Source organism: Camelina sativa, chromosome 13, assembly GCF_030686135.1.
Source record: "Camelina sativa cultivar CO46 ecotype springtype chromosome 13, ASM3068613v1".
Taxonomy (NCBI): domain Eukaryota; kingdom Viridiplantae; phylum Streptophyta; class Magnoliopsida; order Brassicales; family Brassicaceae; genus Camelina; species Camelina sativa.
This window is the reverse complement of record NC_141892.1, coordinates 1,419,790-1,445,634: the sequence shown is the minus strand read 5'-3', so window position 1 is coordinate 1,445,634 and position 25,845 is coordinate 1,419,790. Positions and strand designations below refer to the sequence as shown.

Here is a 25,845-nt window from a genome sequence, read left to right as displayed (position 1 = left end):
GTGTCCCTCGAAACTTCTTCTATTCACATATTCACTCCCTATATTTTCGTTACTATTCTAAAAGCAACAAAATGTTCATAAAATTGTAACTACTACTTATGTAAATTGATACATTGTTAGGATTAATTACATTTGTCTGAAAACTAGTAATAAATCTAGTATTGAGAAAGAAAGAAAGAAAGAAGAAAAAGAAAAAAAAAGAAATTTTGTAAATCTATATTCATAATAAATTGAAAAATATAGAAAGAAACAAACTAATGATATTTGCAGTTACATTCAACCTTGTCTTGACAAAAAAACTATATTTAAAAAAAAAAGATTTACATTATATTATCAACCTTGCGACTTTACAAAGAGAGAAAATAAAGATCTCACACTTTACACCCCTTGATCTTAGCTAAGAGCATCTCCAACGTAACCCACTCTACTTTCATCTCTATTTTTTGGCCAAATATTCATCCAGTCAACCACATAATATCATCCATAGCCACTTCTGGTGAGATCAAATGAGATCACAATGCCGAGTCTCAATACTGACGATCATAAAGGAACAAACATGTTTCGATCTGTGCAAGCAACAGTTCAGGTGGATGCTGATGATCATCAAATTTTGCATTTCTCATCCATTTTGGTCATCGACTGACATGATATCGAGACAGATGTGTTCGCGACATACTTTTGGCTTTTTGCCATGCGTTTTCGCCTGATCTCAGGAATGACCATTTTAACTTTAGATCACCTGACATCGATGAATGAACTACCATCAACATCCTGAAGAGTTATTTTACCCAAGTATACATCACTGATGTGCGTGGAACACAAAGGGAGACATTTCCGATTCAAAGCTGAGTGAATTGTTCCCATGCCACGAACCCATTTCTCTTCGTCTAGCGGGTTGATACGCAAGCGGTTTTGCAGTAGATGTACACGGTACGTGATTGTATCTGATCGTTCACAGAAGTTTGCAGCACAAGAATGCAAGGGCTCATCAGATGCGAGCCTGATCAAAAGCAAAGACAGTGAGCCATCCACAGGTTTCGGGTCTGAAAGGTTCTTGTCTCCCATCATCTTAACCTCTCTTTCCCGTGGAAAATACGCCTCTTCACTCCCGTCAAGATCTGCTGATACTCTGAGATCTTTCGTGTAGTGTCTAATAGCTTCACGCTTAGTGGATCCGTGCTTTTCTGCTAGCGTCAAAATACAGGAAAACCTCATATGATAACTTACAATGATTTTGACCATCTTATAATTGTGGCAACAGCAGAAGAAATCAAGCCATTTACGCCCTATACCCGCATACCATTTGATGATATCAGAATCCTCAAGACTCGTAAGGTGAATGATAGGCCGTGGCCGTCCCATGCTGTTTGTGAAACCCACTAACTTAACAGCCTTTCTAACAAGTTCCTCCGGAGCTGACACCTTCATGCATAACTTAGTCAAATCCTCAACTGTGCTTTCAGCATATCTCTGTTCCTCTTCTTCTGCAACTCTCCTCTCCTCATCCTCTAGTACCTTTTTAGCTTCGGTCGGTGCCAAATGTCTGTCCACCTGCTCCTGAAATTCATCATAAGCATCAATCAGGTCTTGTGGTAATTTCTCACGTATATGTCTCAAAGAGAGAAAATCTCCTCTAGTGAGCAGCCAATGCCATTTCCATCTCTCTTCAACGGACCCCATAAATTCCTGCATGACTTCCTCTCCCCATCTCTGGAATATATCCCTAACTTCATTCTCTATCTCACCCTCAAATTTGAACCCATTGCTCTGCTTGAGTTTCTTCAAGACATGTCTGAATATTTTCAACCCCAGTGTCTTCCGATTCCTCTCCCTAGCATTCCTCAACTCCAACTTCCTAACGTCCTTCTGCCTCTGATATTTCTTCATTGCTCTAACCGCCTTCTCAGACTTAGGCGGGCGCAAAACGGAAGGTGGAACAGCCTGAAGATACATCCCTAAAAAGTTTATCTTCTCTGACACTGCACTATGAATCGACGTGTTCAGCCTATCTACTCTCAGCTCTAGTCTCTGTTCCAGTATGTCTAAAATCCGCTTCTTCAAATCCATTGTCAGCATTTTCGATCCTGATGTTATCACAAGTATCTCATCTAAATACCTAACTGCATACATATTTACTGGCTTATAGAACACATTACTTATTGATTCCTCCTCGCCAGTACCAACATGAGGATTCCTCACTTTCATCTTTAGTCTCATATCTTGAACTTCTTTATCAAGTCCATCAAAGTAAACGTTGATAAAGATCGAACACAATCCACATTCTTGTGGGAAACCCTTCCCACTATTACATCCACCAAGTTCAATCTTCAGAATCCCAAACTCAAACAGCTTCTTTATCATCTCAATCAACAAACCATCGTTGATCTTCTCTGCAACAAGGCCACAAAGTATCTCCACATTACGTTCTTGGAACACATCTCGAGCAAAGGAAACACGAAACCACCACCTTGGATTCTCAACTGAGTTCTTCAGGTAACGTATAGCTGTATGCCTACCCATACCAACACGACCACCATACGAAAACGTAGCGAATCGATCATCGTACACAATCTCAAGTACCATTCTAATAGCTTCAATCAACACTTTGAGTTTAAGATTGGGGAGAACAAGAGACTCTTCACTTGAAGAGATGAACTCGACGCAAGATGAAGGAATATCAAACTTGCCTTCGCGTAACTCGCGTCCCATCTCTTCGATCGAGAATCTCCGGGAGACGCGATCGGCAAATTCGCCGGAGGAGCCGTGAGAGTTAGCGGCAAGAGAGAGGTTCTGAGAGGCGGCGAGAAGAACAGAAGGCAAAGCAACGGCGTTTTTAACGAGACTGTAGAATTTACCATGGGAGTATTGCTTGAGAACTAGGGCTTCGAGCTCTGATTTCGCCAACGGCTCTGTAATGGTTTGGTCGGCGTTCAAAAGAAGCGAAGAAGCCGTACTAAGATTCTTCAAGGAAGAAGAGATGATAAAGGAGAGTCCACGGTTGTAGAGAGAGTGACCTCTCAGTTGCAAAACCATGGAATCGCCGAAAAGTTCAGCGAAGTGTCAGATTGAATTGTTCACCGGCGGCGACGATGGAGGAGCAGAGCAGAGAGGGGAGATGATCAAACATATTTCTAACTTTTGGGCTTTGATGGATTTCGTGGGCCAAATTACTAACGTTTGGGCTTTGATGGATTTCATGGGCCGGTTCTCTTGTGAGATTTGAAATTACGCAAACAAATAATTGATGTTTAAGAAATAATGGTAATTAAAAAGAAACTAAAAGCAAATTAACAATGACCTTCTTTTTTTTTTTTTAATGAACAAACAACAATGACCTTCAAAATGTATAAATTGGTTACCAACCTCGATACTATTATTACTGAAATCCACATATATTAATTTCATATTATTACATCTCACATATAGGTGAATTATAGTATTAAAATTATCTTCCAATATAAGACTGGCATTATATCAAATTACTAATTAGAGACAATTAAATCAATTTGGGGACACAGGTGCAGACATGCCTTTCGCAGACAACATGAGACTTTGATGGACAACCTGCAGAAAGGTAACAGTCTTTGATGCTATCACATTCACCACCAATAGGAGCATCAGCAGCACATGTACATTTGTGGTTTTTATCACATATTATATGCGTCGATAGTCTGCACGCACGAGGATCACAATCCCTAGCACTCTTACATCAGAACTGACCTTCACTCCTCATTATCAAACCTGTATACAATAAATATGTATACCAGAACCACAATTAAAAACCAAACCAAGCCCGAACTAAATCATATGTCTTATATATATATATGAACCACTTACATGAAGAAATTAGGAGAAGAACGACGAAAATGCTTTTTACTTTTTCCATTTTATGTCTTCAATTGTTTTTCTGTTTGGGTGATCGTAGGCTTGCTTATACATACTACAGTATTATATAGCGGTTTTGGGTCTCCTTTGTACATTAAAATGTTAAATGTTATTGGATTTGCATTAATTGTGTACATGAATATTGGTCAAACTCAAAGAGTCCTTAATAAATGGGTAACTTTATTATAGGAAAGTAATATTACAAAATGGGTAACAATTAGTTATATCCAAAATATGTTACTTTCTCAATACTAGATTACCTACTATGTTTAGTCTATTATTGTAATAATAACTTTTTTTAGTAAAATGTGTTGTTGTTTGATCTTAAATACAAATGTTATACACTTTTCTAAAATACAAAAAAGTTATACATTTATTTCAACACAAATTATATTATAGACATTATCACTACGGATTACGGAAGAACACTGATTCAAGCTTGTAATGAATTGAGTTACATTTTGTTTTTTTTTCCTAATGAAATTTACAAATATATTCCAATTTCACAAATGAATATGATAAAATTTCAAACAATAATCAATGCAATACAATACACAAGAGGCGCATCAAACCCCTTTTTGGAAACTGTCCAAACTCAATTGAGAATCTATTTCACTTGAATCGAATGAATCAATCACTCTAACCATCTATAACACTACCAGACACCGGTTCTTGTAAACCGGAATCTTCTGAAGATTCAGTAACCGGACTCGAGACCGTTGCACCGTTATTATCTTCTTGTTTATCGTCATCGTCTACTTCGTGTTCGGATACAGAGCTATTATCCATCTCTTTCTCCGGTATATCAAGCTGTACACTCTCCGGTAACTCTGTATTTTGATTCCCCCCTATAGATGACATTCCCAAGTTCTCTCTTTTAACAACATTTAACACAAACCCGTTACTTGTTCTCTCAGGCTGTAGAAGGTCACCTTCAGTCACTGTTATTCTTGAAGTAGTGTTGTTGTTGCTATTGCTGTTTGGTTCGTTATCGGAATGAGCAGACATGGATCTCGCGCTTGGACTAAACGGGCCGCCAGGAGGAACTGCTGGAGAATTGGGACTGCTACTGAACCCTCTTGCCAATGCAATGTCGATATCAAGAGACTGAACAAAGTCAATGAACTTATTAGCAGAAGCTGTTCTCATCAAAGGTCCACCAGTTCGTGTCCAAGAACTCAGTTCCACACTCTCTGTTTCACTGTCGCTTAGATTCCTGCCCGAAGAAGCATGGAGATTGTTGTTGTCAGCGACTAGATCATCGAGTGAACCCGTTGAGTTCTCTCTGGCAATGACGTTCCAAGATGGGATTCTTCTAGAAGCATTGAATCTGGTTGTTGAAGCTAATCCGTGGTGAGACGATGACGTGGCACTGGCGGCTCTCTCGGCGCTTTTCTTGAGCCTACGCATATGGTTAAGTATAGCCACTGAATCATCAAGAGCAAGCTCGATCCCGCAGTTTGATTTTATGGCTGAAAGCTTCTCCCAAGTGCACCTTCTTCCTTGGTTAGCCGCTTTCTGAAGATCGACATGAGTCGGGTTTTGTATAATCTTCGAGTACTACACAAAATCAACAACCGAATAAGAATCTCGAACAAGTTCCAATGAAAGAAAATTCAAGATATCGAGTTTTGGATCAGAACCTGAGCAAGAGTAGCAGGCATTACAACTGTTACATCACCTTCCCACTCCTGAGCAAATAGCTTTGCAAGTCCACCAAGTGGAAAACCAAGCTCTAATACCTGGTTGCATCTATGTTTGACCTCCATCTCCACTAGATGCGCGAGCTAAAAAAGGTGAAAAAAGTAGAGTTTCGTTACAACAAAGAAAAGAAACAGAGACCAGCAAAAACAACTATGCGAAAAACATACCTTAGCTGCGAATCTACCGCCATAAGCTCGAACTAAATCCTTCAGACGGAGTAAGGGAGCAATGTGAGGATTGGCTTGACTCACAATAAAATGATTCACATTGAACAGTTCCTTAAGCTGCATCATTGGTAAATCAACCTCCAAACTACCATCTCTCCACCGGCGTCCAGACGATTTAGTGCCTACTTCTGGATCCAAATTGAAAGGTGGATGATACGGCACGATCTCTCCACTTCGATCTTTAGCCATTAGCTCTTGAGCTTCAAAGAGACCAGGAAAGGCACAAGAAGCAGTCACTGCGCTCCATATAACCACATGAGGCGAAGTCAAATAGTTAAGACACCGAGGAGGTTCATGCTTTCTTGGGGAACAAACGGTTATCCCAAGTATCCTTCCTGTCATGTCATAAGCTTCTTGGAAAGTGAGATTGCTTGTGAGGTTTCTAAGCATACACTGTAACTGTCTGATATCATGTAGAGCGCCTTGTGTCATTACTCGTTTCACGATTGAGAAAACGCCTCCAAGCTGATCAAAGAACTGTAAAGAATGCAAAGAATTCTCAAAGAAACTTTGTAGCTCGGGCCAAGACCTTGAGGCTACAACAGCACAAATTATGGATCCGACACTAGAACCAGCAATGATCCGAGGCAAAAGCTTATGCTCAACCAAAGTCCTAACCACACCAACATGAAACGCACCAAGAGAAGCCCCACCACTCAAAAGCAAAGCCGTTCTACCAAAGGCATGCCGTGTTTCGTGCATAAAGGAAAGCTTCTCTTCCAAAGAAAGCTCCTCTGAGTCAGAGTTACAGACCATTCTCAACTGAGTAGAGACCTCATCGATATACTCTTTGATATGTCTAGGAACCTGAAGTCTACCTTTATGAAGCTCCGAGTTACACATATTACCAAGATTCCTCACGAGATCAGCTCTCATACAAAACATGATGTCTCTAAGCGAACCTTCTTGGCGACGATGACGAAGCTCCTGAAGCTTGTTCTTAACCAACTCTTCATCATAAAGATCAGATTCATTCAGCTTCGGCGTCTCCTTCTCCAACATCTTAGCAGCATGAGCCCATTCCTCATAAGTCAAAGCCGTCCGCATCATGTTCCTCCAAAATTTCCTCCTGTAAGCCATTTCCGCTTTTATCTTCACATTGGTGTAACGTTTCAACAAGAAAGCAATGATTGTAACCACTGCTAAGATCCCTTGTGGGTTCCGAGGATGAAACCACGACAAAAACGGTGATACAGTCAGCTTAAACCTAAGGAACCAATGCAGCAAAAAGCGAAAAAGATCACGCCTAAGCTGTGCCATAGATCTACAGAACAAGACTCTGAAAGCAATGGTTCGACCCATGATCGATGTTGGTCCAATCGAAAAGGGATCAACACTGGCTTCATTACTTATATCCATTGATTGATTCTTCCCGAAGACGATGATTTCGTGTGTGTGTGTGTGTTTTTAAACTGCAAAAAGGTAACCAACAAACAAAAACAAGTATTTATAAAAACCTCTGCAGGGAGAGAAACAGAGTAATGATCTATTTTAGGAAACCTGAAACCGTGTCAGCTTAATTTTGTTTCGCCAAATTAGGCTTATCTATGAAGCAATTCGCAAAATTAAGCAAAGCAAACTGGTTTTTTAAAGACAAGTATGATCCTTTTTATTGAATACGAGTTTCAATTGATGGTAAAAAAGGAGACTTTGACAAGATCAGCCTAATTGGAAACCAGATAAAACCCAGAGATTATTAAATCATAAACCCTCGTAATTGGAAACAAGATCAAATTAGAAAGAAAGAAAGAAAGAAAAGTTACCTGAATCAGGACTTGGGTATAATAATAGGTCACAGAGCGAAATCGACAAGCAAAAAGAAGAGACGTGAAGCAGAGAGGTTTACTTGGTAAGAGAGAAGAGAGAAGAGAGAAGAGAGAAGAGAGAGGTGAATAAATGTGGGATTTTAAAAAAAAAAAGGAAAAAAAGAAAGGAAGGATTTTTTTTGTTTGCATAGGGAATCGCGACGAGATAATAGAGGGTTCGATCTGATAATAATGGTGACACGGACGCAGAGTCGGACTCAAGACTCGGCCCAGAGAAGAAGCAATGGCCGTCCCGATCATGACGGCTTCCTTTTTTTTTCTTTTAATAAAAAATAACGTTTGAACAAAGAAAACTCAAAAAGGTCGTTGGATAAGATTTTTACGCAATTCCACGTGGAGTGGAAAAAACGTCATGGTGTTGTCTTCTCAAAAGGCTAAACGACCTGTAGCTTCGAGGTTAATCACAGACTGTTTAAATCTTAAAAACGCTGAGTTGTTTTTTTTTTCTCCTCAAAACGCTGAGTTTTTAGAATACATGTTGGGATTTAAAACGGTGATTTCAATGTCTGTTTGGGATTTAAAACGTTAAAAAGAGTTTTTTTATGAGCTAATATATCAATAATCTAAAGTGTTTATTATGAAAATTATCAAAGAGGTACGTAATTTTGTTTTGGAAGATTATCAAAAATCTTGGAAATTAAACTTTTTTCAAAACTTGGATGTAAAAGAGAAGTCATAAACGAGACTTGGATGATCCAACCATATTCTTTTATTTTACAATTTTTTTTTTTATATAAATTATTCAACTATATTAGGTGTTAATAAAATGTTAAAAAGTATTATATGAAACCACTACTATCACTACTCAACAATTACCATTTATGATGTACACACGAATATATGTACTTACTTATTCTACTTGAATTACAGCACATCATGAATTATAATTATAGAGAAGGTGGAAAGTCCTAGTTGAGTCAATCACGAATCATGGCGCTTCGTATGATGAATATGATCAACCACGTTAGGCTTCTTCTTCTTGTTGCTGCACTGGTCGTGATGGTGGTTGCTTCCGTGCCCAGAGAAATTTTATCAGTTGATTCTCCTCCGGTGAAGCAAAATCTAGCAAAGAGAGATGATACAATTTGGGAAGACGTATTTCTCGAGGACTATGGTTCTTGGAGCCCTACTCCAACAGTTCCAGGAGGTAGTCTTGCACCTATTCCTCATGATTTTATACCACCACGTAGAGATAGAGTGAAGGCGTAATTTGAAATTGTTAATTGTTTTTAACGATCAGTTCGGGATTTTTTTTTTTTTTTTTTTTTTGAGAATAGTTACAGAATCCTTTGATATGCTTTTGTGATGTAAGTTTGTCTTTGTTTTTAAGCATCTATAAGAGTTTTGATCGATGTTTGGGATTTTCTTTTGTCATGCTTTGAGTTGATGATGAGTTTTTTTTTATACCACAAATATCGTTGTTCAGTAATGTGTTTATAAAGGGATGATCTATAATTTTGTCAGTGTCTTTGTCATTGAACAGAACACTACAAGATGTTGTTTTCTTCTCAAATGTCAGACACAATGTGTGTGAACATGTAATAACTAACAAGTACTTACATATATATATGCTATGCAATACGATGTAAATATTAAAAAACAGTTTCGTATTTAACAAATTTTTATATCTTTGTTTTCCGGATTCGTTATTATATATCTCTTCTTTTGGGTACGATGTAAATATTCAAAACCAGTTTCGTAGTATTTTAACTAATCTAGTAATCTTTAAATCTTTATTTCGAGGATTTGTTTCTTTCTCTTCTTTTTGACCATAAGTTAAATAAAATTTTGGCAATCGTGTCATTTTAGATGGTACATTGTACTATTGTAGGCATTGACGTACTTTACAATTTTACATAGACACCAAACTTGTATAAATTATGGGGATACAATTGATTTTTTTTTTTTAAACAGAAATAAGAATAGTGACGACGTGGTGTGGAACAGAGTGATTCCGAAAGTCACGTGGTAGAAGAGTCATCAAACACGACCTACCTTTACGCGTTCTTATTTAATTATACAATACGACCAGCTGCTTATTAAAAAAAAATCGATCATATGATTCGGTCTCTGCCTCTCTAATTACTTTACTTGACAACCTAATTAAACTTTGGAACCATTGCTTATTTAAAAGTGAAAACACGACTCCGTAACACACATCTCTCACTGTTTACTACTACTGCTTAAGTAAGTAGTATCTCATCTTAAGTTCTTTAACTATGTGTGTTGTTCTTTTGGTCTCTTAATTGGAAATATCCCCTGACTTTTTTGCTTTCACAATTGAATTACTAGAGTATCATCGAACTAACTAACTAACACCCACATTCCCCTGTTGAATTTAAAAGTCTATCAACGTCAAATAAATATATGTATGTCTCTATTAATTAAGCATGGAATGGAATTATTAATAGGGGCAGATTTTTTTGTGCCTCATTACATCTTTAATGTGATTTCAATGGACGTTTTTTTTTTTCAGATTTTTTTTATATCAACCATAACTGATGACTGATGTCTATAAAAACGCAGATGATTAGTGATAAGTTATTGGCATAAATTCGTACATATGTTACAGAAATACTCTATTTAATAAAAATTAAATTTGTTAAAAACTTAAAGAAAAAATTTGTTTTAAAAATACAAAACTGAAAAAGATGGAACTGAATATATATAAGTTTTCATTATTATATTTCTAAATTGTGTGTAAATTTTATAAAAATAAACCAAGTCAATTGACATTTTGTTAAAAAAATAAAATTAACGTCATCTTCACTTTTTATAATTTGTAGAAAAGTAAACAAATAGATAATAAATAAATAAAATTATCCAGCAACACAACACGGCTATAAAAATTCAACTTCAGTAGAATAAAAAAATTTCAACATCGGCGATTTCTCTGTCTTCAAAGAGTGTTCAAACACGAATCAAATAAAACCAAAGTAAACAAATTAAAAGGAAAAAAAAAATTAGTTTGAATCTTTGGACGAAACAGAGAGAAACATTAAAATGGCAATTATGTGAATTTCTTTTGGTCATTTGTCTTTGACAAAAAAAAAAAAAAAAAAACAGAGAGATTTGCGGTGTCAATCAAAAAGCTTGAAACTTTTAGATTTGATTACACAGAGAATGTCAAATCCGATGATGTTCTCGGAGAGCTCAAGTAAAAACAGCAGAAGAGTTCATCAAAGGAGAGACAGGAAGATGTGGAAGAAACCCATCAAGATTTCTAGACTGCCCAGTTTTGGATTCTCCGGTTCCGACTTCACTGTTGATCAGATTCCGGCCATCTTCTCCGGCTACACTGCCGAGTCTGAAGATTCTTCTTCTTCTTCTTCTTCTTCTGAGATGTCTGATGATTCCAGAACTTACTCTAAATCATCTGATGAGAACGAACATATTGACCAGGCAAGTCTCCCCCACATCTGTTGTGTTTTTTTCTTGTTCTTCATATCTCTCTGCTCATTAGATGTAATAGAATCAGAGATCTAGGATAAAAACTAATACTTATGAGTTTTGATATCAGGAAAGTTCAAGATCGGTGAAAAGACGAGCGAAATTGAAGAGTGTTTCAAGTATGAAGGTTCTTAGGAGACAGTCAACGAGGAAACTACATGGAGGAGGACAGAGACTGAAGAAGATGAGATCTTTGAAGCGTTTAACTTCAAATTCTACACACAAGAATCTCGATTCAATATCTAGGGATGGTTTTGGATTGTTAAAGCCTCATTACTTGAGACCAACGAGCTCTTCTGCTTCTAAGAATATAGAAAGTAATCAGAAGAATCTTGGAGTGGCTCGGTTGAAGAGAATAGCAAGCTTAAGATACAATGGGTTGCTTAAAGCTACGTGTTCTTCAGCTATGAAAGGTTCTTCTTCTAAGAAGAGTAATGATGTTTGCACTTATAGGTATTGTTCTCTCCACGGTAGGCGTCATAGCCACGCTACGGATAACAATGTTGGTGTTCCGTCTCTGAAACGGTTTGTGTCGATGAGGAGGAAGTTTATGAAGAGGCAGAATAGTGTGAACCGGCGTTTGGTGTTGTTGAAGCGGACTTTGAGTAGAAAGAGAGGGCCTTTAGGCGGTGGGATTGTGACTGATCAAGAGTCAAAGGAGGTGGATGATAATGCAGATGGGGAATCTAATGAAGAGGTGTTTGAAGAAGAGGTTTCTAGCTCGGAGAACGGTGGAGACAATTCAGAATCGAATGGAAGATCTAGTGAGACAGTAATGGTAGATGTTGAGGTTAATGAGGAAGGAGGTATGGTATCAATGGACACTGTTGCATCAGCTAATAAACAATGGGTTCAGGAATCTAAAACAGAGATTATGGATGATTCAGATGGAATCATTAACAAAGATTTGAAGGAAAACGCTGCACAATGGCACAATATATGTGAGCAAACTGTGATGGGTCTCGATCATGAGGAAGTGAAGAGTGAGGAAACTGTGGGAGATAATGAGAAAGTTTTCAGAGAAGGTTCCTCTCTAGAAATGAGAGAAGAGGATGGAAAGAAAACTGTGGGAGATAATAATGAAGAAGTTTTTAGAGAAGGTTCCTTTGGAGAAATGAGAGAAGAGGATGTAAAGAAAACAGTAGATGTATGGAATGAAACTGTATCGCTTGTTAAGCAAGCGTTTGATGAGATACTTGCGGAAATCACTGATGATGACTCATCCGATGATACTTCTGTTACAAAAGATGAACCTTTAGAGGATGGATTGCCAAAAGAAGATGATGTAGGAGCTGATTCGAGTGATTCATCTAGCTCGGATATGCATCCTACTGAAGGAAGGGACAACCATTTGTCTGTGATTGTTTCTGCTTTTCATATGGAATCTGATCATCAGAGAGGTCCCAAGAAGTGGACTTACTTGAAAAGGGTAATTCTTCTCAAGAGGTTTCTCAAGTCGTTGGATCGAAGAGAGAAGCGTAAGTTGTCTAATGGTGAAGACAGAGAAACAATAATGCGGTTGAGAAGAGAGTTGGTTGGGGAGAGGAAGAATGCAGAAGAATGGATGCTTGATCATGCTCTTAGGCAAGTCATTTCGACACTAGCTCCGTCGCAGAAAAGGAAAGTGAAACATCTTGTTAAAGCTTTTGAAAGTTTAATGCCAATGGATGGTGGTTCTAGAGGTCATGATGATCTTGGAAGTCCCGTAAGAGAAGAGAACGAAACAGCAGTCTCGCAAACGATCTTAAGAGACAATAAAGACATTACAAAAGTTTTACCAGCAAAGAATCTTGAAGAAACAAAGTTAACTTGTGAAGCATCATCCTCCGTGTCTATTGATATGAAATCTGTTGAAGCTTTGGAATCAATAACAGATGCAAGTGTATGTTATAATAATCTTGCTGTGGAGGAAGAAGTAGATGGGTTGCTTTTGGGTTCATTGATAGAAGAAGAAGAGAAGAAAGGAGATCCTGATCATGAAAAGCAAAATCTTTCTACATGGAGGAACCTTATACAGAAGCACATGGTCATGAGAGACAACAGCGAGGCAAATCGTTATGAAACTGAGCAAGAACACAAGTGGTCATATGGAACTGATCAGATGACTGGAATTGAAGATGGTAATGCTGCAGCAGTGAAGTCGATTCAGCTAGCATTTGAAACGATTCTCTCCGAGATACCTGACTCATCATCCGACGAAGAGATTGATTCAGAATCATCTAACTCTCTTAAAGAGGAGAAAGAACATCAAGGAGAGACCAAGAAGAGCTGGAACAGCCTGAGAAAGGTTATACATTTAAAAAGATTTGTGAAAAGCTTAGAGAAAGTACAGGTTTTTAATCTGAAAAAGCTGCGAATTCTACCTGTTGAATCTGCATTTGAGGCAGAAAATGTATTCCTGAGACACCAACCAATAATGGAGGGAAGAAGAACAGAGGGAGATGAACTGATGCTAGATTATGCTCTTAGACAAGCTATATCAAGATTGGCTCCTGTACAGAGAAAGAAGGTCGAACTCCTTGTGCAGGCCTTTGATACAGTTCTTGATGGCCATGATACTCCTAAACAAACCACGACCAGTGGTACCACCCCTAGGATCAATGATGATGATGAAACTGGCGAAGAAGGAAAAACAAATCTAGAGGAAGAATGTGAAGTTAAGAAAGATGAGAAGAAGATTAAAAATGTCTTTGCAAGATTTCAAATACATCAAAAAGACTTGAAAGGAGAAGAGGAGGTTGATTCTACGCCGAAGGAATCCAGAAATTTGCCTGCTTCTATCAGAAATGTCAAGCAGGGAATTGTGATTGAGAAAGAGAAAGATTCGAGAATGTGGAAACTCATCTATAAACACATGGTAACGGAGAAAGAAGGAACTGATTCTACAAATGGTGAAACAGTGGCTTCAGTTGAAGATGAATGTGATGATGAGGCTGGTGGTCTTCAGATTGATGCTAGAAGAAGCGGAACAGTTACACTTGTTAGAGAAGCGCTTGAGAAGATTCTGTCTGAAATCCCGGATAACTCATCTGATGATCAATCTATGGACAGTGACATAACTATGGATCAAACACTATCCGAAAGAAACTCTCAAGTTAGTGAAGAGCATGTTTCTTCAGCTAGGGAGGGCGCCTTCAAACCAAAGTCTAATGAGAAAAGAGTGAAAGGATGGAACAATGTGAAGAAAGTCATTCTTCTAAAGCGTTTTGTTAGCGATTTGGGAAGTCTAACAAGACTCAGCCCCAAGACACCTCGGGTTTTGCCTTGGGAACCTGATCCAGAAACAGAAAAGATCCGTTTGAGGCATCAGGAAATTGGAGGGAAGAGGAATTCAGAGGAATGGATGCTTGATTATGCTCTACGGCAAGCAATATCGACATTAGCACCGTCTCAGAAAAGAAAAGTTTCTCTTCTTGCACAAGCTTTCGACACTATAAGCTTACAAGATATGGGGAGTGGTTCAACCCCCGGTTCAGCAGCAACGTCAAGGAACATCTCGCGTCAATCCAGCATTTCTTCTACTGTGGTCCATAATGAAAATGAAGGTAATGCTGAGATTCTAAGAGGAAGATTGAGAAATCTACAAGAGGATCTCAAAGAGAGTACAAAACTTGATGGTGTAGCCAATGATTTTGAGGAGAAACAACAATGCTCGGGCTTGTGGCGATTATTATGCAGACAGATGGAAGACAATGAGAGAAACCAAGCATTGCCTGAAGAAACAAGAAAAGAAGTGGAAGAAGAAGAATCAAAGGACGACACAAAAGTGGATGGTGAAAAGATGGAACTTTACCAAACTGAAGCAGTGGAGCTATTAGGAGAAGTCATAGATGGAATCTCTCTTGAAGAGAGTCAAGATCAGAACCTCATCCAAGAAGAAGAAACAAAACAGAAGAGTGGAACTTTACAGGTCTCAAAAGTGAGGATTGACCGATGGAGCAACCTCAAAAAAGCAATTTTGCTTAGGAGATTCGTCAAAGCCTTAGAGAATGTAAGAAAATTCAACCCGAGAGAGCCTCGGTTCTTGCCTCCAAACCCCGAAGTTGAAGCTGAAAAAGTGAATCTACGGCATCAAGAAACTCAAAACAAGAGAAACGGGGATGAATGGATGGTCGATAACGCGCTTCAAGGAGTGGTTTCGAAGCTAACACCAGCTCGGAAACTTAAAGTTCAGTTATTGGTGCAAGCTTTTGAGACACTTTCAGCAGAGAACTGAGACAAACATTATGTCTTATTTATTACACACAGTTTTCAGTTCATAAGGTAAACAAAGCATTACACTACACTCTTTACTTAGTTTCTCCATTGTTTTGATGATAACTTTATACCTTCAGAACCATGAAGAACAAGACCTGAAAGACTTAATCAAGCAACAGCTGGAAGATAACAATAGCTCATGTGTATGCTCTTGCAAATCATCTCTCATGTGTTTTTTAGTTTTTTGTTCTTGCATTGATTCATCATTTTGACTAAAATGGATTCAATTACTGAATTCTCCAACCTTTTCATTTAACTAATAAACATAAAAGACTGAATCGAACCCAATCAAATCCAAACTTAATTTTAATATAACTTGAATAACCGAATTTTAGAATAACTTGAATAATTTTACAACAAATAAATAATTGTAAGAAAGATCTCAAAATTTCAGTTTTGGATTTTATTAAGAACCGGCCAATGAAATTGCTTCTTTTTTTTTGTTGTTGTTTTTTAATTTATGTCATTATCCTGACGCGTTTCCTAATTGGATTTGAGTTTGGTAATTACCATCTGACACCTAATTTGATTTGAATTTGGTAATAAACATCTAACACCTAATTGGATTTGGAATTGGTAATTAACATCTAATACGGCTATAAATATATATAGATCCTCAGCTCTAATTCCAAACTTCAAGAAAACAATTTTGTTTGTTTCGGATTTGTGTAAACAAGTAAAGCAAAACCCTCTGAAATAAACAACTGCCACATGTCTACTAACGTGTCCTTTGTGTCCAGTCTCGCCGCCGTGAAACAAAACCCTCTGAAACGTAAACGCGACGACGAGATCAATGATGCGAAACTCATACTCATGATGGCTATGCACAAAGAAGAAGAGCATACCGAGCCGTCTCCACCATCTTGGGAGCTTCTCTGTCTTGTTGGGCCTTACATGGAGCCTGAAACTCTAGCCGTAGCCTCTTGCGTCTCCCCCACGTGGTCAAAGTGCTTCTCCTCAGAACATCTATGGAAGTCTCTACTAGTCACACGTCATTCTCCTTTCTTCAAAGCCGTCACCAAGGATGAAACTAAGCCGGCCTGGCTATCGTACAAGCGCCTAACATCCGCAGCCGAATCTGCCTCAAAACGCCGCCGCAACAACAAACCCGCGGAGCCCAAGATCTCTCTCTCCGATCTCGTATTCATCGTCCACGTGTCAGCTGGATCAATGGAAACAGTGGTTGTGAAACAGGGGAAGGATCTTGTGTTCGGCTCGAACGAGCGGTTCCAAATCGAGGCTGACGTTAGCGACTCGGGATTCACCGCTGATATGAAGGACGTGCGCATGTCGTGGAGCGTCGCATTAAAGAACTACGAAAGAATCTTCCTAATATCGGATGCTGTCGTGAAGTCACTAGATACTAAGATTGGATGGTTCACCGATGAACTTCCGGCGACAACAAACCGCTACAGCGACGGCAGCAAACTGGTGGGCGACGTGAAGCCAAGTTTTAAAGAGGAGGTTCTTGATAAATTCGTGTTCGCAATGGCAGATTCATACAACTGGAAATCTCTGTTTGTTGACGATGTCTTGAGATATCTCCAATGTTTTCTTGTCGACTAAAAAAAGTTTTCGAGTGTGAGAATTGTTGAGCAAGTAACCTATAGAAGTTTCCAGTATAACTTGTGTCAACAAGTTTCGTTTTAGTGTAGATTTTTTTTTTTTTCTTTTTTCCTGGATTAAGTTTACAAGTAATTAGGGTTTTTGCACTACATATAATACTGTTCTAACACAATAACAAGAAAAAAGTTACTCTGCAATTTACCAAGATGGTGAAATATTTAGATATTTTAGTCTAAATCTTAAGATTTGTTTTAAAAATTGAGTATTTTGGATATATTTGGATAATAATAGGATTATCCGTATTGAGTTTCACGACGTTGAATCTACGCATTCAAGCACTAAACACGCTCGTACTGAGAACACGTGCAACTCTAACAGCTAGGAAGACGCCACATCACACACAACACAGAGTCTCTTCATCCCAAGACAAAAATAGAAAAAATAAACATCTTTACTCTTTTTTTTTTTTTTTTTTTTTTTTTTTTGTTAAAGATCTTTACTCTTCTTCTCCCACATCGATAGGGTAAACATCTTTGCTTGATCTTTATATTTTATTTGGTCATGTACCCCTAATCTTAAAAAAATTTGTGATAGTTTCTAGATTATCGGATAATCAAATGGCGGCATCAGATGATGTCTCGAATGGTACAACTTCAGTCTCTTCTTTGAATTCTCCTTTTACACAATTCTCTGCTATAAGAAATACTTGTTGTAACTTGTAATCCATGGACAGAGGAAGAAAGACTTGTTATTTAAATGTACATCACAAGTTAGTTTTACCAATCTATTTTAGATCCTGAATTTTATATTACATAAACATTACTTTCTTTGTAGATGAATATGTTTTATTAGGGTTTTGATCGGTCTTAACAAGTCCGTAGTTCGCGTATGTGTTATGACTATTCAGTTAGTTACAATTGCTCGTTTATTACTCGTTGGTAGGTGCAGGTAAAGTAAAAGAGCCGAGGGTAATATCTCCGGGAGGATCTAAGACCGAAGACAGGCAAAGTCACGGTGTACTTGCTAATCAGAATGATACGTGTCAAGATGGTAGAGATCAGCCACGTGGTGATGTGAACATGGAAGCTTCTATATCAGCAGAAGATGTGATTAGAGCTGGAGGTTTTGGTGCTAAAGACGACATTGGAAGCTTCCTTCCTGTGGCGAGTGACTCGACTGACTTTGAGGAAGCAATCCGCTCTGCACGCGACTATGAAGAAGCACAACCGGAGGTTCAAAGACCAGGTCTTGGCTGGCCTACGGAGTAAATCATTGCGTTAGTTGGTCGAATGCTTTTACAGTTCTTGTTAGGTTTGGTTGGATCAATTGTTATGTGTGAAATGTGATGATGGGATAAGGTTGAAAAGATGTTTAAGGTAGAAGACTCTTTGTTTTAATTGCTACATTTTTTATAAAGTTTTTTTTTTGAGTTTGAAAAGCATTCCATATATTTTTAAGATCATCGGTGACTTGAGAAGCTTTCTCTGTTTCTTGCTCTGCTTTTATATATAACAAACGTTTTTATAAGGACTTGTTAAATTATAGTTTTGGAGATAGAGATAGATCCTCTGAAATTGTATCTTTTAACAAAACTTGTTTAAACGAATATCAATATCTTCTTGGTATAGTATAAAAAAATTATATAATGATCAAATTTATATGACAAGGCTTAGTAATAGTTACGACTTGAGATCAATAAGACAATAACTCCCAGTCGATTGTCAAATGTACAAATAGAACTATCTTATTTATTTTATTGTGATTATCATACTTTACCACAAAATGATTATTAATGTGATTATCATATTCCACTATATTTGTTTTTTTTTTTGACCAAATAAATTGTGGATTGTATAAGTGGGACTCACTAATGGAAACTACCAATTACATATCAATAATTCACTTTTTATAAATCATAATGTGACAATTACGTTTAGACCATCAGCTGGTGATCTAAGTGGGACGATTTAAAACCAATAAGAGAAAGATAAATGGAATCATCTTTCAATAAGTGGCTCAAGTTGAATAGACTCCACACTTGCTTTTTTAGCTCATATATCATCTAATCCAATCTTCCAATATTGTCTTGTCTCTAACTTTTTACGAATATAAACTTGCATTTTCAAAAAACTATATAGAAATTTACAAGTTTTTACAAAATATAATATGATTTTCTTTCAAAGTGGCTAATCATAGCATAGCACTCAGCTACTTGGATATTATTTTGATGGCTCTTTTATTGGCAACCACTATACATTTATCAAAAAAATTCGTCGCATTCGATTACTAATTTGGAAGCTGGTAGCGTATGAAAAAGTTGGTGAAAAAAGAGCATTCGAGAATTATGTGATCGTAATTAAAGAGAGGCGAGACATTTAACAAAAGAAAAGACAGAGTTAGTCAGTTAGCTCATCTCTTTTAATTAAAAACTCTTAAGAAATCAAATAAACGACGATTTGACCACCCAATTTTAAAGCATAAAGATCATAAAAATGATCGACAAATATACACTAAGCTACAAGGGTATTGGTAACTCGAAATAGCAAGTTTAAAATAAACTATATTAGTAATTTAACACTATCTTTTTCTAATAATCTACTATTAGCATAATAGTTACATTATCTTTGAATATAAGGGTTAACAATGTAGATATACCCTAGTTGTCTTGTCTCTTCAAGTCACCAATATCGAACATTGCCTCTATATATATCTCCACATCGTAGACTTACACTCTCTTGTCACCAAACAAACAAAAAAACCACTTGCACTTTCTATTTCTTCTTTATGGGGAAAGAGAGAAAATACATTTTGTTTTCTATGTAACCCACAACATTGATCTTCTCAGTCTCAGCTATCATCTTTGCTCTAATGGTGGACGACATTTTCACAAGATTCTTCATCTTTTCACAGACACACGTGCGTATCTATGTCATGTCTTCACTAATTTCTTTGCTTCTTTTTTTGCTTCTGTTAAGCTAAATTTATAGAATTACTATTTCTCGGATCCGTCATATTGTGATTAAGTTCACATATTACGTGTGTTTTCAGCTTAATTCATGTCTCCTTTGTTGGAAGTCTCATGTTGTTGATCCAATGGTGTTTTCAGGGCAAGTTCCTCGAGATCTCTTAAAAATGTACCAGAAACATTCTTTGGAGAAATTTCCCAAAGCTTCTCTTTCCGTCCAAAGGTCAAGAATATGGCAGAACGATGAAACTTGCCTATCAGAGGCATGGAAGAAACTAGTTGTACATGTTCCCGATCATCACCCTCCAAGCGTTTTGTATATATATTCAAGAGCTGAACACTATTAATTAACAAGCTGTAAATTTTAAATTTCAGTACTGAGATTCAATCAAATCACATTCCAAAATCATCCAAACACTTCTATATACGCATATCAGTAAAGTGAAAAGATTCTCAGTAACGTTCAGACAAAACAATATGATTTTTGACTCCTACACACCCACACCCACACACACACAACACTATCATTATATATAGTTAACCTAATACTATGGCTCTTTCCTCAAAAATGTTCATCAAACAGAGACGTTCTGTCTGATATTAGAAAGATTCAGTCCAACCCCAACCACTTGAATGTTGTTGAAACGCGCCTCTGCTTCTCCCTCTCCCATTCCTCCATCGACAATCCTCAACTCGATCTCCTCCATGCCGCACTTCTCCTCTCTTTCTCCACCCTCTGCTCTCTCTTTCTTGATCCCTACTGTTCTGGTTAAAGCTGTTGTTGTTGATGTTGTTCTTTTGATCCCAAGATTCGGTTTTGAAGCTGTTGTTGTTGATGTTGTTCTTTTGATCCCAAGATTCGGTTTTGAAGCTGTTGTTGTTGTTGTTGTTCTGATCCCAAGATTCAGTGTTCTCCTTTATCCCCCAAGAATCTTCATTCCATCCATCACACTTCTGATCATCCCATGAGTTTTCAGGTTTACCAATTCCAACATTATCCTCATTGATCCCTTCAGCGTCTCCCCAACCAGTACCCCAACCGAGCCCACCATACTGTCCAGACAAGACCAAACCATCGAGAATCACAACATGCTCTTCTTTATCTTCTGGTATAAGGTCTGGACCACGTTCAAGGTCAATAATCAGCTCGGCGTCAACTTCAGCATCCCAATCAACATCATCAATGTAGACATCAGGATCAGGCAAAGATAAGTCACAAGTAAAACCATTAATCTCTGCATAGAACCGGGATTTAGCGCTATTGAATGCGTCTTCCCCAGCTGAGTCATCCCATTGGACCACTCTATCGTATAAGTGCATAAACCGCTTCGCCTCTACAACTTTCCACCACGGAACCGAACCAATCACAGCACAGAAATCTTTCTCCCACGCCGGAACAGAGAGGTTACAATTAGCTGCAAGAAAACATAAAAATATGAGAGTTAGAAACCAAATCAAATCATAGTACATGCAGGAATTAAGGATTCACAAAACCAGCAAAGATGAAGTCAATTAATATAACGGAATCTCTAAATCCATCTCACATAGAGTACATAAAAGGAGCTTAGAACCAGAATTGATGAACAAACACAAACCCTAATCAAGAACTCAACAGTAAAGCCAGACACAGAATCCGAGGAAAACTCAGTTTCGTTAATGAAAAAAACCCATCAAAAAGAATTCAAATTTCGACGAAAGACTACATAATCGAAGAACACAATCATTATATAAAAAAAAAAAAAAACAGAGAGAGAAGAGAACAGAGAGAGTCATACCAAGAGGCGGCTTAGAAGAAGATAGAGTCGTCATCGTCGTCGTCGCTCGTTGATGAATATAATTATGATTAGAATTGTTGTTGTATCTGGGTTTTTGTCTTCTCCAATTACTAGTACCCATAATGACCAGACAAAGATTGAATTTTTTTTTACGAAGAAGACAAAGGAAAGTAACAAACACCTTCCAAATCAGGATGCTTTAATGAATACCCAAATCCCTAAAAATTCAACGAGATTGAGAGACGAGAACCTTTGAAGAAAATTCAGAAAAAGATGTTTCTTTTAGATCACCGATACAGAGGATTTATAGAAGATGAAGAATGGAGAAAATAAAAATCCCAACTTTGATTTATATAAGTAAAACACCTTCGGTTTCCTCAAGATATTTCCTTTTTCATTCCTTATTTTAACAACATATTTTCTTTTTCTTTTCAGGTGAAAAAATTGAAATAAATGTTTATTTCCTTTTCTTTTTTTGGGTTAATATAATATAGAAGATATATATATATATTTTTTTTATCTGTTGCCTCGTTTAGCCTGATTCTAAAATAAATGGTAACGTTTTTTTCATAACGAATAAATATCTTTATTTATTATTAATGTTTCAAATAAACGTCTTGGTGATGGTGGCCTGATTAAATTGATTTCTCACTCTCGCATTGATTTTTAATTAACATTTATAAGTAAATCGAGTTGGTCAATAAACAATGGGACACTTTATTATTTTGATTTAGATAGACGTTGGGAAAAGAAGAAAAAAAAACAATTAATAAATTGAGTCTTTTGATGTTCATTCATTATTCCATAATTTTCATTAATCACAAACCTTCTTGTTGAATAAGAGGATTAGAAGTATATGGGCTTAACGCTAAACTTTAAGGCCCAACTGTTTGTGCGTAACTATCATACGTAAGGATTATGTCCCAAATCAGAATAAATAATGGGATTAAGATTATTATTAACCCCCAAATTCAAAAAGCCTTTTATTAAATCCTTACATCCTGAAAAATATCTTCGAATTCCTAGTTCTCAATTTGTCCATGGACGAATTTGCCATCAAAGTAATTTTCTGCTTCAACCTCTGTGTCTCTCCCTACTGATAATGGTTTCTTTCTGCACAAGAAAGTGGAAATATGTATGAAGTTACGTATAACGTAGTAGAATTTCTGATTAAAATTTTTTTTTTTTTACCTTAGTTAGGGTCTGAAACTGCTGGACTTGAGCGATGACACTGGTGCAGACTCTCCAAAACCCCCGTACCTAAATTTATTTATATATATATATATATATATATATATGATCATAATATTATCTGATGCTGCATTAATCATAATTAATCAAATTGTTGCAGTATCTCAAGCTTGGATTGACGAAACATTTCTCTTCATGCGGAAGGATATCGGACATACCAAACTACATGTGATCTAAATCCTCTATCATTTAGAGAGAGCCTTCTTCTCCTTCTCCTTCTCATTCTCCATGAAGAGAGAGCCTTCAAAATACTTATTTTCCAAATTCCTAAGAGAGAGCCTTCTCCTTCTAACATTTTTACCATTTTTACCTTAATATACTTTGCTAACAACCGTCGGTTCATCTCTCCGTCTCTCTCCAGTCGACGCCGATTCTCTTACCAGTGTTTCATCTCGCTCCACCGTCAGTAAGATTCTCGACAATCTCAATCAAAATAATAGGTTTTGACATACTCTTATCGGCTAATAATCCAAGATTATGATAGAGAAGGGGCAAACTTTTGCATAGGTATTGGTGAATTAATTAGTTACATTTTTCGTTAGTTTTCGAATAGGATAGATGCCTCGAAAGGCCATCAGGGAGATGAAGATTGTCGAAGTATCAACCTTTAGCATTTTCAACGTTTATGCTAAAGCAGACTTTGAGTTCTTCGACCCTAAAGAGGCTTAACTTGTCACTGCTCTTAACTTGTCAAGATACAAGGCATGTCATGTAAAACTCATCTTAGTTACGTGACTTTACTTCTTCTTCATCTTCATCTTCATCTCCTTTTTCTTTTCCTTCTTCATCTGCATCTGCATCTCTAGTAAAACACCTAGAGAATAAACAACGAAACTAATGAGAGTCGAGGGTTTTAATTTTGTTAACAAGAAGAATCTAAGAAGCAAGAGCAAGATCATGTACTTTGGGGCTCGCCAACAGAATAGGTTCTCGGGTCACGGGGTCGGGACAAAAGAGGTTTAACAACAAGAGTCATATTACCCATGTTAGATCCATTTAGTTCCAGCGCCTTCTCTAGAGATCCTTCTCCTCGAAGGTGAATGTAAGCTGAACTGTAAAATTCGACAGAGACAGAGACTTCCTTTTGTTAGAATTCAATAACTTTTGAGAGTTGCATCGGGAAAAAACTAAAAAAAATGTAGGAAGAAAGAAGCGACAGACTTAGAGACAAAGAGAACATCAATTGTCCAGACATGTCCACATGAAGAGAAATGTCTACAGAGCGCCATCTTGAGATCAATCTCAGGAAGGGAAGTGTCATATCCGGTAACGCGGACCCTAATTAATATCGATTCATTCAAGGAGAGAAATATAACCAAATTAGTAACACGACAAGGCTCTAGCGAGTACATCCTAAAAAAAAAATTGATTGCAATTATTTATCAAAAAATTACGTGTAATGTTTTATCCAAGTCGAGGGATTAACATCGAGCAGCAATGAAGGCAAGGTTGCAGGCTTAACGATTGCAGTCGATCGTCCCAAGTCAGTTCCATTAAGTTTCAACGCCTTTTCTTCGGGAGCTCTCCAGTGAACCTCACGAAGGCAACACTGATGCAATTTGAGATTATAATTAAAAACAAAAAAAAAAGTATTTTGAGATTATTATTAAAACATGAATGAGGGAGCCACAAATAATAAAATAAAGAAAAGAAAGGTACCTCTTGAGGAAACCCGTAGCAAAGTCTCTGGGAACATAACAAAATAACAACTCTCCACAAGAAGAGAAATGTTTTTCTCTAATAACAACTGGTATCCTACCACTAATAAGACCACTTTGAAGCTGGACAGCTCTAAGCTGATTTATATGATTGCTAATCGGATGTGCTTCAACTTTAGGCAGTTTGTTTTTCAACATATCAGGTCTAACGAAAAACTTTGACCGTGGTGTTGACTTCTCTCCCAAAAACGCGATCTCATTGTTTCTCCACCCACCTTCGCCGATCTCGGCGACAGTCTCCTCCGCCCCTCATGGGCAAACAAAAATCGAGAAAAAAACCACCCCGCAGTATCCCCACTCGATCCGCAGCCTCTAAAACCATTTTCCCAAAAAGATCTTTGCCTGATTCTCCGCCTTCCGTTGGGCACGCCTCCTCTTGCCCAAACCCTCCGATGTTGCCTGAATCCTCTGATGCTTCAGCCAACCAAGTTTCCCCTGTCCCTTGTGCAACTGACTCACCGGTGCTTGTTCAGGCGACAACAGTAAACCCTAGATCTGGAAATTCGTCCGCTACAGCTGCAATTGAAAACACCAAGTCAAATGTACCTGTAATTGAAGTCTCTCCTAGTCAAAATACACCTATTGCGACTACGCTGGAACAAACTACGGCTACTGCTGCAGTCCAGCAGAAATCTGAAATGAGTCCTTGGAAAGCACTCGTCAATGGCGCCTCGGTCCAGCTTGAAAAAAAGGGCACCCCTTTTACTCTAGACTCCGGTGAGGTATGTGTCACTATCCCAAATACTGTCATAGAAAAGAATAAGAAGGCTTGGGACAGTTTCATATTGGGACAATTCTATGAGGAACCGCTGCATCGTGGAGCAGTTCAATCAATTGTAAATGGCATTTGGAGTAAACAGAAAAGGGACATCACGGTCTCGAAGATGGAAGGCCACTCTTTTCTTTTTAAGGTACCATGTCCAAATGCAAGGCGTAGGATTCTGAGTCAAAGTCTCTGGCAAGTTGACGGGCAAACTATGTTTGTCGCCAAATGGACACCGGATATAACACCCAAAAAACCTGAATTATCAATGGTTCTTGTGTGGCTAGACTTTCATGGAGTCCCATTGGAGTTCTTCAACAGGGAAGGTCTTGAGCATATTGTTGGATTGGTAGGCCATCCAGTCTGCTTGCATCCTCAAATAGAGAAGCTCATCAACATTGAAGTTGCAAAAGTTTATACCGTCATCGATCCCAGGAAACCTCTGCCTGAGGCAGTAA

At 37.7% G+C, this 25,845-nt stretch overlaps 7 protein-coding genes, 1 long non-coding RNA gene and 1 pseudogene across 13 annotated transcripts; 5 read left to right on the top strand and 4 right to left on the bottom strand.

Moving 5' to 3' along the window:
• Window positions 1–204: 204 nt before the first annotated feature.
• Window positions 205–3,117, bottom strand: LOC104734422 (nuclear intron maturase 3, mitochondrial). 2 transcript variants are annotated; one of them, XM_087481731.1, is made up of 2 exons: window positions 1,301–3,117; window positions 205–1,184 (listed from the first exon to the last, which is right to left on the bottom strand). In XM_087481731.1, coding segments are annotated over exons 1-2 (1,734 nt in total). In that variant the 5' UTR covers window positions 3,034–3,117; the 3' UTR covers window positions 205–1,183. The 2 variants fall into 2 exon arrangements, with proteins under 2 accessions (XP_087337857.1, XP_087337856.1); XM_087481730.1 differs by having other exon boundaries at window positions 205–3,111.
• Window positions 3,118–3,343: 226 nt separating this feature from the next.
• LOC104737828 (defensin-like protein 301) lies at window positions 3,344–3,886 on the bottom strand (annotated as a pseudogene). The gene is made up of 2 exons (XR_015577347.1): window positions 3,838–3,886; window positions 3,344–3,741 (listed from the first exon to the last, which is right to left on the bottom strand). The product of XR_015577347.1 is annotated as a defensin-like protein 301 (transcript).
• Window positions 3,887–4,300: 414 nt separating this feature from the next.
• LOC104734421 (triacylglycerol lipase SDP1) lies at window positions 4,301–7,938 on the bottom strand. Its single transcript, XM_010453992.3, has 4 exons — window positions 7,580–7,938; window positions 5,757–7,228; window positions 5,529–5,672; window positions 4,301–5,445 (listed from the first exon to the last, which is right to left on the bottom strand). The coding sequence occupies exons 2-4, from the start codon at window positions 7,173–7,175 to the stop codon at window positions 4,525–4,527; spliced, it is 2,484 nt and encodes an 827-aa protein (XP_010452294.1). The 5' UTR covers window positions 7,176–7,228; window positions 7,580–7,938; the 3' UTR covers window positions 4,301–4,524.
• A 634-nt stretch (window positions 7,939–8,572) lies between these two features.
• LOC147929111 (uncharacterized) lies at window positions 8,573–8,851 on the top strand. Its single transcript, XM_087480906.1, has one exon. The coding sequence runs from the start codon at window positions 8,573–8,575 to the stop codon at window positions 8,849–8,851; it is 279 nt and encodes a 92-aa protein (XP_087337032.1).
• A 1,627-nt stretch (window positions 8,852–10,478) lies between these two features.
• Window positions 10,479–17,021, top strand: LOC104768591 (calmodulin binding protein PICBP-like). 2 transcript variants are annotated; one of them, XR_015578213.1, is made up of 4 exons: window positions 10,479–11,044; window positions 11,163–15,355; window positions 15,427–15,492; window positions 16,090–17,021. XR_015578213.1 is itself a non-coding variant. In XM_087481725.1 (3 exons), exons 1-2 carry the CDS (start codon window positions 10,766–10,768, stop codon window positions 15,306–15,308), a joined length of 4,425 nt encoding a protein of 1,474 aa, XP_087337851.1. In that variant the 5' UTR covers window positions 10,479–10,765; the 3' UTR covers window positions 15,309–15,355; window positions 15,427–15,637. The 2 variants fall into 2 exon arrangements, 1 of the variants encoding a protein (XP_087337851.1); XM_087481725.1 differs by lacking the exon at window positions 16,090–17,021 and having other exon boundaries at window positions 15,427–15,637.
• Window positions 15,787–17,112, top strand: LOC147929110 (putative F-box protein At5g04010). Its single transcript, XM_087481726.1, has one exon. It carries the CDS (start codon window positions 16,061–16,063, stop codon window positions 16,913–16,915), a length of 855 nt encoding a protein of 284 aa, XP_087337852.1. The 5' UTR covers window positions 15,787–16,060; the 3' UTR covers window positions 16,916–17,112.
• A 210-nt stretch (window positions 17,113–17,322) lies between these two features.
• LOC147929109 (uncharacterized) lies at window positions 17,323–18,353 on the top strand. Of its 3 annotated transcripts, XM_087481728.1 has the most exons (3): window positions 17,369–17,438; window positions 17,510–17,560; window positions 17,858–18,353. In XM_087481728.1, the coding sequence occupies exons 2-3, from the start codon at window positions 17,533–17,535 to the stop codon at window positions 18,181–18,183; spliced, it is 354 nt and encodes a 117-aa protein (XP_087337854.1). In that variant the 5' UTR covers window positions 17,369–17,438; window positions 17,510–17,532; the 3' UTR covers window positions 18,184–18,353. The 3 variants fall into 3 exon arrangements, with proteins under 3 accessions (XP_087337853.1, XP_087337855.1, XP_087337854.1); XM_087481727.1 differs by having other exon boundaries at window positions 17,323–17,560; XM_087481729.1 differs by having other exon boundaries at window positions 17,366–17,560; window positions 17,864–18,353.
• Window positions 18,354–19,646: 1,293 nt separating this feature from the next.
• On the top strand, window positions 19,647–20,289 carry LOC109128489 (uncharacterized). Its single transcript, XR_002034918.2, has 2 exons — window positions 19,647–19,831; window positions 20,022–20,289. It is a non-coding gene; the product is annotated as an uncharacterized LOC109128489 (long non-coding RNA).
• On the bottom strand, window positions 20,287–22,078 carry LOC104734420 (uncharacterized). Its single transcript, XM_010453991.3, has 2 exons — window positions 21,656–22,078; window positions 20,287–21,295 (listed from the first exon to the last, which is right to left on the bottom strand). The coding sequence occupies exons 1-2, from the start codon at window positions 21,774–21,776 to the stop codon at window positions 20,481–20,483; spliced, it is 936 nt and encodes a 311-aa protein (XP_010452293.2). The 5' UTR covers window positions 21,777–22,078; the 3' UTR covers window positions 20,287–20,480.
• Window positions 22,079–25,845: the final 3,767 nt, after the last annotated feature.

Bases quoted from the DNA above. Each gene is read 5' to 3' on its own strand.
- LOC104734420 (XM_010453991.3), bottom strand. From the start codon at position 21,776: ATGGGTACTAGTAATTGGAGAAGACAAAAACCCAGATACAACAACAAT. The intron at 21,296-21,655 runs GTATGACTCTCT...GTTTTCTTGCAG, and splicing joins TTCTTCTAAGCCGCCTCTTG to CTAATTGTAACCTCTCTGTT.
- LOC104734421 (XM_010453992.3), bottom strand. From the start codon at position 7,175: ATGGATATAAGTAATGAAGCCAGTGTTGATCCCTTTTCGATTGGACCA. The intron at 5,673-5,756 runs GTATGTTTTTCG...CACCTTTTTTAG, and splicing joins GCGGTAGATTCGCAGCTAAG to CTCGCGCATCTAGTGGAGAT. The intron at 5,446-5,528 runs GTTCTGATCCAA...GATTTTGTGTAG, and splicing joins TGCCTGCTACTCTTGCTCAG to TACTCGAAGATTATACAAAA.
- LOC104768591 (XM_087481725.1), top strand. From the start codon at position 10,766: ATGTCAAATCCGATGATGTTCTCGGAGAGCTCAAGTAAAAACAGCAGA. The intron at 11,045-11,162 runs GCAAGTCTCCCC...TTTTGATATCAG, and splicing joins AGAACGAACATATTGACCAG to GAAAGTTCAAGATCGGTGAA.
- LOC147929110 (XM_087481726.1), top strand. From the start codon at position 16,061: ATGTCTACTAACGTGTCCTTTGTGTCCAGTCTCGCCGCCGTGAAACAA.
- LOC147929111 (XM_087480906.1), top strand. From the start codon at position 8,573: ATGGCGCTTCGTATGATGAATATGATCAACCACGTTAGGCTTCTTCTT.
- LOC104734422 (XM_087481730.1), bottom strand. From the start codon at position 3,033: ATGGTTTTGCAACTGAGAGGTCACTCTCTCTACAACCGTGGACTCTCC.
- LOC147929109 (XM_087481727.1), top strand. From the start codon at position 17,533: ATGGCGGCATCAGATGATGTCTCGAATG. The intron at 17,561-17,857 runs GTACAACTTCAG...ACTCGTTGGTAG, and splicing joins ATCAGATGATGTCTCGAATG to GTGCAGGTAAAGTAAAAGAG.